The following is a 9,787-nucleotide window of genomic DNA, read 5'->3' as shown; positions in this document are numbered from 1 at the left end:
TGTGGGTGTCACAGGATAACTTGTCACAGTCTGTTCATTCACCATCATATGGGTTCCGAGGCTGGAACACTGCTCATCAAGTTTGGAGGCAAGCTCTTTTACTTGCTGAGCTATCTTGTTGGCTCTGGATTTGTCAATATGTTAGATCATTTCTAAGTCAGTTTGGTCTAAATTCTGTAATTCAACAGTGACACTAAGCCATAATGTAGTGCATTCACAGGCCTGTGAGTCAAACTTCTCCCACACAGCCTCTCTTTCATTGTGACTCTCTTGTGAACATGTGCACACATATGGTTTCTTGTCTTATGAACCTGTGAGCTAACAATTTAGGTAATAAGAGAAGACTAGGTAAGCCATCTAGCAAAGACATGTGTCTCTCAGTTGTAGTTAATGAATTATTTTATCCAGGAGTAGAGGAACGCTGTATTTTGGTGGGTGGCTTCCCTTCCTCCTCAGGGAGGCTCCAGGGCTGAGTTGTTGGGAAAGGCTTCAGGCTTCTGGGCACAGAAAGGTGGGTCTGGGAGCTGGCCGAGGTGCTGAAAAGGCTCCGGTTAGAGCATGGGAAGCAACCAGAGGGGTTTCTATGCTTTCAAACGTCTTCTCAAAAATTTTTAGGTGTGAGTTCCCAGATCTGGACAGCAGATGAACGGACCTTTCTCAGAAGACCCTTCATACTATAGGGATTCCCTGAGATCCATTCCCACCGGATAAGATCCCCCTGCCCCCTCCAGCAACCACGAAGCCACGCAGCCCTTACTAACTTATTGAATGAATGGTTCATGTATCTCTAAAGCTTGGCTCCCACCCACAATGATCCTCACGTTGTCTATAATTTTACAAAGAGATAACATCAAACTAAAGGATTAGAGATCCTCCAGAAATAAAAAAGCTTGTAAATAGCTAATCTCTCCAATTGATGCTTTTGAAAACCAAAAGTTTACTGCGCATCCTCGACGTGCAGCGCCAGCCTGGCAGCACTGGCTGCTTCTTGCTCATGCACTTGCCGCGGACTTTCCCCTGGGCCGTGCTTTGTGGCAATCCGTCACGCCCTTGGTTTACAGCTGGTAAAGTGATACCCATGCTCATCCAGCAAGCCCTTTCCCCACACCCACTCACGGGGCTGGGATTGAGGACCGGATTTTTTTTTTTTTTTGCACACTTGTGGAGTGAACCAGTTCTGGTCTCGTTCTGTGACCTCAGACTAGGATTCATGCTTCTGGTTTTAAAATCCGGACGACCACGAAGGTGTGCTCTAAGACTGTGAGAGCTATTCCCAGGTGCGCATTGTCTCTTCTGATTCGAACGCAAATAGCTTCCGTTTTTCTCTTTGCCCTTCTTTCTCCATCGAGAGGCAGGCTCCTTTTTTTTCTCCCCACCAGGAGCGGAACCAATTCGACCCCCGGTGGAGGAAGGGCTTCATCCCCCTGCTGAAGGCATCCTTCTTCCCTACACCGCCACCCTTCACTCTACCCGAATGACCTGTCCTTCCCGGCCACCCTAGCGCCCAAGGCTAGGGAGAGGAGTCCTCACACCCTGTCTTTGCAGCGCCTGCCTTCTGCGGAGCCCACACACTCGGACGCTGTGGGCAGTACGACATGCGGCTGGGGCGAGCTCTCCAATGCCAGACAGTGCTGCTGGCTCTGCTTGGGTGACAGGTAAGTGACTGTGTGCGCGATCTGAGGCTGGTTTGGGAGACAAGGACTGTGGAGAAGAGAGTGGGAAGGGGAAGAAAAGAGAGACGAGGGAGGAAGAGAGGGAGAGATGGAGGGAGGGGAGGAAAGTGGGAAAGGTGGGGAGGGTCATTTTCTGCCATTCACCTCTAGTCCTCCCTCCCCAATCTACCTTCTCCCTAGACTTCTCTTTCTCTTTCCTCTCCAAGCATCCTTCCGGCACGCCACCGGCGCCTGTTTCTCCCTCGCACTCTCCCGCGCTTAAGGGACCTCCTCCGGAGACAGATCTCCGCGCGCGGTCGCAGCCCCAAGCTTAGCACTATGTGGAACGCGACGCTCAGTGAGGAGCTGGAGCCTAACGTCACTAGAGACCTGGACTGGGACGCTTCCCCAGGCAATGACTCTCTGACGGACGAGCTGCTGCCATTGTTCCCCGCGCCGCTGCTGGCGGGCGTCACCGCCACCTGCGTGGCGCTCTTTGTGGTGGGTATCTCGGGCAACCTGCTCACCATGCTGGTGGTGTCCCGCTTCCGCGAGCTGCGCACCACTACCAACCTCTACCTGTCCAGCATGGCCTTCTCCGACCTGCTCATCTTCCTGTGCATGCCGCTGGACCTCGTCCGCCTCTGGCAGTACCGGCCCTGGAACTTTGGCGACCTGCTCTGCAAACTCTTCCAGTTTGTCAGCGAGAGCTGCACCTATGCCACGGTCCTCACCATCACCGCGCTGAGCGTCGAGCGCTACTTCGCCATCTGCTTCCCGCTGCGGGCCAAGGTGGTGGTCACCAAGGGCCGCGTGAAGCTGGTCATCCTTGTCATCTGGGCCGTGGCCTTCTGCAGCGCGGGGCCCATCTTCGTGCTGGTGGGCGTGGAGCACGAGAACGGGACCGACCCTCGGGACACCAACGAGTGCCGCGCCACCGAGTTCGCGGTGCGCTCCGGGCTGCTCACCGTCATGGTGTGGGTGTCCAGCGTCTTCTTCTTCCTACCGGTCTTCTGCCTCACCGTGCTCTACAGTCTCATCGGGAGGAAGCTGTGGCGGAGACGCGGCGACGCGGCGGTGGGCGCTTCGCTCAGGGACCAGAACCACAAGCAGACGGTGAAGATGCTTGGTGAGTCCTGCACCAAGCGGTCTTTCTTCCTCCCTGCTTCCTCTCTATTTTCTGTTTCTCGCCCTCTCTGCGTCCCCATGCCTCTCCAGTCTCTCTCTGCAAGCCCCCTTCTCCCTCCCAGTTCTTGGTCTCAGTTACTGCTTTCCTCTTTCTTCATCTGTCTCTTCCTATATCTTCTCTTCTCCACGAAAAAGCTTCTCACATTGGCAATTCCTTAAAATGAACATTACTCGGGAAACTTGCTTCAAGATGGAAATACCTCATTTCATTTTGTTGTTGTTTTTGTTGTTTGAGGTCCCTAAGTGTTGAAAGGCAAGGTTCAGCTCCCTGCCTCACATAGAATTTGTGGCTATCAAAGTAACGTTATGACAAGCAGGCAGGGATTGGATTTAGAAATTGCTCCGTGATAAATTTAACCAGCGTTGGATCACTCTGTTGAAGACTGCTTATGGATCTATTTGGTTGGCTTCCAGTGTGGGGTTTTGTTTGCTGCCCTGCATCTTTCTCAGTCAATCACGGCAACTCTGTTCATTCAGCCTATGTAAGGCTATGTAAGGGGGCATGCTGGAGCCTCCTCTGGTTGTGATTACCTGTCTCTCCACCAGCATACCTCAAGTAGTAGTTCAAGAACCTCTGGGTACAGGGTCCCAGCTTGGTGTTCCAAATGGTCACTGCATCGAGTCCACCTCCTTAAAGGCATGGACTTGCAGCAATGAAGTCAGGAAGACCATGATCATGTATATCCAAGAGGAACATCTGATCACACTTTCTCAAGACATGTCATGTCTATTAGCTTTTAAAACTTCTTAATTTTTTCAGGATTTCCTATTTGCAATTTTATTATACTCAAATTCTGCATATCAAATTGATAGAGATTTCCCCAGGGATGTCAAATTTTGTTTGCCAGAAGATAGGAGGGATAGAGTGTCAGTAAGCCTCCTGTATCCTCCATGGGACTGTAAGTTCGCACTCACCAGAGAGAGGGCCACAGTGCTGCTGTGACATGTCAGCTCTTGGATGTGACTTACTACTAAAGAGAAGTTATTGATTCTCTCTAATTCTGTAAGCTACTACATTTGTCACTGACATCTCCATACCAATGTCCATTGTCTTCTCCCATGACAGGCTGAAAGGGGTCAGTAAAGCAGTACAGGCTTCAGAACATTATTTTCCCTCTTCCTAAATTTTCAAAACTTAATCTAAAAATCTAGAATCCTCGGAGAAAGAATTTCAAATGTGTAAAATGAAGCTTTGAATGGGTGGTACCTAATGTCAACTGGCTTACAATTTATTTATATCTATTAGAGATGATACAGAATTGTTTTCTTGGTGTCTACTAATCCTAATTGCATATTCAGTCCCTTGTAAAACTTACTCTAAAAATTTGGGAACAGTAGTTCACGAAACATAACAGAACCTCATCCTAAAAAGGGGAAGAAAGGAAAAGAAAAAGAGAGTGTTTCCCCCTTTCCCTTCCCTAGATAATTTAATTTAATGAGTCTATATTCTAAGCAAGGAATCTGCATTTCTTAAGCATGTCCAAGAGGGTTGCTTAGTGGTTGAGTGCTTACCGGGCATGCCTAAATTAACCCCAACTCCCCTGGGAATTCTGACCCACTACTGTGATTGAGTACAAACACCTTGCCTCATTTATATTTCTGTTCTGTGTGATGCATATAATCGGAAGGATGATCATTAATCAGTTGTTTAGTTGAGCAATTATATCAAGTCAACCACAAAGTCGAGTAGTTATGAAGTAGGAAGACTGGGAAGATGGGTGAAGATTGCTCAGCGGTTGGTCTGGCAGACTCCCTGCATGCAAAGGTGTGAGGATAGATGGGGGCAGAGCAATATTTATATGAAGAGCAGGACATCATGTTTCCCATGTTAAGAGCAATACGTGATGCTTGTCAGGGGCCATGCCACTGAAGGAAGAAGCAAAGCAAGACTTAAAACTGTAACATGACTTGTGACACGCATGCCTCATGCTGACAGTCTCTCTCCTCTGTGCCTTCAGCTGTGGTGGTGTTCGCGTTCATCCTGTGCTGGCTGCCCTTCCATGTGGGAAGATACCTGTTTTCCAAGTCCTTCGAGCCCGGCTCTCTGGAGATTGCTCAGATCAGCCAGTACTGCAACCTCGTGTCATTCGTCCTCTTCTACCTCAGTGCTGCCATCAACCCCATTCTGTACAACATCATGTCCAAGAAGTACCGGGTGGCGGTGTTCAAACTTCTAGGGTTTGAATCCTTCTCCCAGAGAAAGCTCTCCACTCTCAAGGACGAGAGCTCTCGGGCCTGGACAAAGTCGAGCATCAACACATGACAGCCCATTGCAGCGCCCAGCTCACCACTCCACACCAGAAGCCATAGTCAAGCAAAACTTGGGAGGAAGCAGAAAGTCAGGTTAGGGTTATAGACTAATGGATCTGGAGACAGTTGGGGGCGGGGACTAAAGCCAGATGGTAGGGCCTGTGTGGTTTGATTTGATGGTGCTCTCATCAGAGCGCTGCGCAGCATTCCTGCAAATTTGTGTCTATGATTTGCATTTGGAGCTATTGACAGCTTTGCCACTCAGAGGAAGGAGCAGGTACAGACTGGGCAATGGCTTTCCTTCTTGGTGGGTAAACACTAAACCCCATTTGCTTTTCTCATCATAACGAAAATGAAATAGCATTGCAAACAACTTAAGACATGACTTTTCAAAGCTAGCAATCTCCACAAAGCACCATAATGTAAGGCACATATGTAATCAATATGAAATGATTAAGAAACCTCCATTCTTCTCCCCCATAGTAATTCTGAAACCTAGTATGTTTCCTTACATATGTAGCCCACTTGAAGTTATACAGTTAGTTTCATTAGAAATATTTGATGCATTTAATTTGATCATGGACAAATAGAATCAACAGCTTAAATTTCATGGGTACACTCAAAGTTTTTAAGTAACATAGTTTGCCTTTGTTAAAATTCAAAGTTAATTAAAATAAGCAATTCAGTTCTTCATTTGTACTAGGTACATTTCAAGCATTCAACAGACAAATGTAGCTAGTGGTTATCATGCCAAGCAGATACTCCAGAATGCATGAAAATTAATTATTACTCTCACATAAAGTGTTTAAAAATAAGTACCTGTTCCTTTCAAATGTTTTTAATAGTATATTAGTATAGCAGGATTTTAGAGTCACACCTAATGCTCTATCATCATGGTGGAAGAGAGTGGAATACATCTTAAAATTAAGTCACACATTTTTAAATTAAGTTCAATTGCATGCATCAATTCAGGAAGTGAAATGTTGTAAAAACCATAGACTGCCTTCTTTGGCTTAATATGTAAGCTAATCATAAGCCTTTCATTTGTGGATAGGTAATTATTATTTATTCTGGCTTGCTTATAGTAACTTAAAGAATATCAAAAAACTTCAAATGCTGAAGGCAGGCTCATAATTTCCCCAACATTTATGCTTATTGCTATTCAAAACTTTAAAAAATTTTCCAGTAATTTATTTCAACTTGTCCCTGCTATGTCCTATCTCCAAGGTGAGGTCTTGCTATTCAGACCTCACTGCTCAGTGACAAACACAGTCAATGGGTTTCTAGTTTCATTCTTAGACATAATTGAGCATACATTTCAATTAATATTGTACATTTTAGCTATAAAAACTAAATTTTCATCTATAAAGACATTACTCTTTGTACGTTCAAGTGGATGATCTGAATCTATCATTCCAAAATGATTGCTTCCATTCTTCAAGTGAGCAGCTCCCACAGAAAGGGCTGGTTAAGCTGCTTAAGAAAGTTAATGTCTTGTACTTAAAAGGAAAGGTTACTAGGCTGAAGTAATGGATTGCCTGTTTGCTTTGGAAACATAAAGAAACAAGCATAATTAGGATTGCTGTAGAAGAAATATTTCTGAAACCATGTGGACAGGAAACTCACTGTAAACACCCAATGTTACCAAGTTGACTGTCTGTTAATTCTTAGGCACGCATCAGCAAGTACACGGAGGCATTCTGTTCCAGGAGATTTAATGGGTGCACTCAGCATCCATCTCCTCACTAGTACTCAGTAAATTAGAAAGAACTTCTTCAGCTTCCTGAAGAGTTTGTCTATAAATACACCACGCTTGAGAGTAAACAAGTTTTCAAAACGTAATGATTATCACTGCTTTGGAGAGAAACAAGCCTGACTTCTGATTAGTTGCTGAATTTCTTCAGTGATCCCACCTCTGTGGTCCATGTCAGTAGTCCTGAACTCACATCCCGGGAGTGCACTATAGAGCAAGGGCTACTATGTTTCCCGCTGGTTAACCTGGAAGCTAAGGGATGTATTTAGAGAAAGGAAATTCTAACTTGTCCTTTCCAATCATTACTTTCTTCTTTTGTTTGCCAGTTATTTAAGTCATTACAATCTGTGTATCATTTAAGACTCAGGATAAAAGAAAATTACGCTGAAGAAAACTATGTGGGAATGTCTACCATTTCTCAATATTTGGTATGTGCCTGCTATTTATGAGCTCTGAGAAATTAACAAGCCAAAGTTTTTTATTCTTCGTGATCTTACAATCATCTGTGTATTTTATTGCTGTGGGTAGTGGATAAGATATTTGAATTATGAGGTAGATATCTCTAGTAAGCAAGTATCAAATGTCCCCGCCAGAGGACCACAAATGGGCTATTCATCCAACTGGGGTGTCGTATTCTAGACATGGGCTATCATTACTATATTTATAGGCAGAGCTAGTTCGCCTGCTAGTGGGAATCACCCTGAGGACACTCATAAACACAAAAAGCCAGTTTCTCTTTATAGTCCTTGCTTCTATTGCCCTGCTTACCCAGCAGCCAGGGTTCTGTCTTAGGCAGTGTCAAAGTCAAGGTCACAGTGCTTCTATTGCCCTGCTTACCCAGCAGTCAGGGTTCTGTCACAACTTAGGCAGTGTCAAAGTCAAGGTCACAGTCTTCAGTTCAGGAAGACACTGTTATATGAACAGGAGCTTTTTTAAAATAATCACTTTAGACATTTGTGCTCATTAATTACTTTAAGTTGAATGTTCTAGCTGGGTGCAGTGGTGCATACTGGTAACCCCAGCACTTGAAAGCTGAGGCAGGAGGATTACCACTAGTTCAAGGACTGCCTGAGTTGTCTAGTGAGTTCTATCATAGCCTGAGATGCAGAGAGAGAGACAGAGAGCCCATCTCAACAAACAAACATTAAAGTTAAAAATCTGTAGTGAGGAAATTTAGAAACACTCTAGAATGGCCTCCACCCAGAAAAAAACAAGGTGATGAGAGTTTTTTCATGCAAATACTTATGTTAGTTACAATTTTGGGTTCAATATGAATACTTTCAGTTCATTTTGTCTTTTTCATTTATCCAAATACTTGAATTTAATATTTTTTAAAAAGAAAAACTGTGAGATTTTGTGTAAGACTGGTGCCTACACTCTCTTGTCTTTTAAAGAACAGTGTGCATCTCTTTAAAACATTGCATAATATTTACATATACAAAATGTTCTTACCACCATGTGTAAATTAATAGAGTCATTCTATTTTCACTGTATCTAGTGTAAATAACAGTGTTCAAAGAAAGAGGTGAAGTCCTTGAAGACACACCATGTCTAACATGGTATGTTAGCTAACGGATCACCTGTGATTTCTCTGCAGCTTACACTGTGACAGTAGCTGGCACGTGCAACAGTAAGTAGCATAGACCATTAGTGACAAATGGTAGTTCAGTGGATTGGGAACATGATTCTTGTTTATTTACTTTTTAGCAGAAAGAAAACTGCTATTCAAAATCAACAGAAAGCTACACAGTCTAAGTCGTGAGTGACCAGACTCCCAACATTAAGCTCATGCCCCTTCCCAATTTGGATTCCTTGAATCCAGTCACCTGGTTCCTTGCAATAATGTAAATGTGACACAGCTGAGGGAAAGCTTCTGGTGGTGCTGACTTCTGTGGTTTTCCTTCTGAAGGCAAACTTTTTCAGGATGCTGAAGGCTGGCCAACTAGGACAACATCGTCAACTTGCTTTTAAGATGCTACATGTTTATCCCCCTGCTATTGTTTGCCTGCTTATTGGAATTTCCATTAATATTTCATGTCTTTATTGTACACACCTTTGCTCACAGAACTTACAGCTATGGTCAAAACTGTCAAAAAAAACAACAACAACAAAAAACCCTGTAACTTCAGAAAACATTCCCCATGACCATGGCCAGAAATTTCGCCAAAATATTCACAAGTGTCCTCTCTAGGCTCCTCTTCCTCGCCAGACACAGACAGCACCAGGGGAAACACATATGTATCTCAATCCACAAAATATTTATATTCTTCGCATTTAGTGTTGTGCATCTAATGTACCAAAACACTTTTGTTTCTGTGAGTGTCACTAGACACTGTAGCACCATCCTTAGCATGTATTCTCCTAGGCACTACTGTACTTGGTCCATGTGTGTCATCATAGTGTGTCAGAAGTGTCACTAGGGGATTGCGGTTTCTTTCTTGCAAGGTTTTTGTACATGTTAACTACGACTTCACTGTATCTCTCATATACCTGTCTCACAGAATTTGCAATCCCTTTCCTGGTGTATAATGACCAACGATTGCTTAATAAATATCTTTTTAGAGCATGTAGTATGTTTGTTATGAGTGTGTGTGTGTTACTCTCCTGTCCTCTGGCCCTGGTTTAGTTTTCTTTTGTCCTGTACGTTTGTAAGGTGGCAACATTAAGAGGCTGTCTGTAGCAGTGGGCTTTCTCCCAGGGTTCCAGAGTTTGATAAGAAGCCTTGGCCCCAATGTGTGTAAATATTCAAAAGAGCAGAGGACCCTGTGAAGGCCTGTGACTCCACACTCACCGATTTTCAGACTCTTCCAGCCTGTCTCCAGAGCCCTGAGCTGTGTTGACCTGTGTGAGCCAAAGACCTCAAGCCCTTCCAGGCAGGCAAGGACAGAGCCCTCGCTCCTCTTTCACCCAGCACCTACTCACTTATATTGGTCAGATGGAATCC

The 9,787-nt window shown here is 44.5% G+C and overlaps 1 protein-coding gene across 1 annotated transcript; it reads left to right on the top strand.

Annotated features, from left to right (window-relative positions):
* The first annotated feature begins 1,895 nt into the window (after positions 1-1,895).
* On the top strand, positions 1,896-9,416 carry Ghsr (growth hormone secretagogue receptor). Its single transcript, XM_005069756.4, has 2 exons — positions 1,896-2,781; positions 4,799-9,416. The coding sequence occupies exons 1-2, from the start codon at positions 1,992-1,994 to the stop codon at positions 5,101-5,103; spliced, it is 1,095 nt and encodes a 364-aa protein (XP_005069813.1). The 5' UTR covers positions 1,896-1,991; the 3' UTR covers positions 5,104-9,416.
* The last annotated feature ends 371 nt before the right edge of the window (positions 9,417-9,787 follow it).

This window comes from Mesocricetus auratus, unplaced genomic scaffold, assembly GCF_017639785.1.
Source record: "Mesocricetus auratus isolate SY011 unplaced genomic scaffold, BCM_Maur_2.0 Super-Scaffold_100011, whole genome shotgun sequence".
Lineage (NCBI taxonomy): Eukaryota > Metazoa > Chordata > Mammalia > Rodentia > Cricetidae > Mesocricetus > Mesocricetus auratus.
Note: the sequence above shows the minus strand (reverse complement) of the source record. Positions and strands in the feature narration are given on the sequence as shown.

Bases quoted from the DNA above. Each gene is read 5' to 3' on its own strand.
- Ghsr (XM_005069756.4), top strand. From the start codon at position 1,992: ATGTGGAACGCGACGCTCAGTGAGGAGCTGGAGCCTAACGTCACTAGA. The intron at 2,782-4,798 runs GTGAGTCCTGCA...CTGTGCCTTCAG, and splicing joins GCAGACGGTGAAGATGCTTG to CTGTGGTGGTGTTCGCGTTC.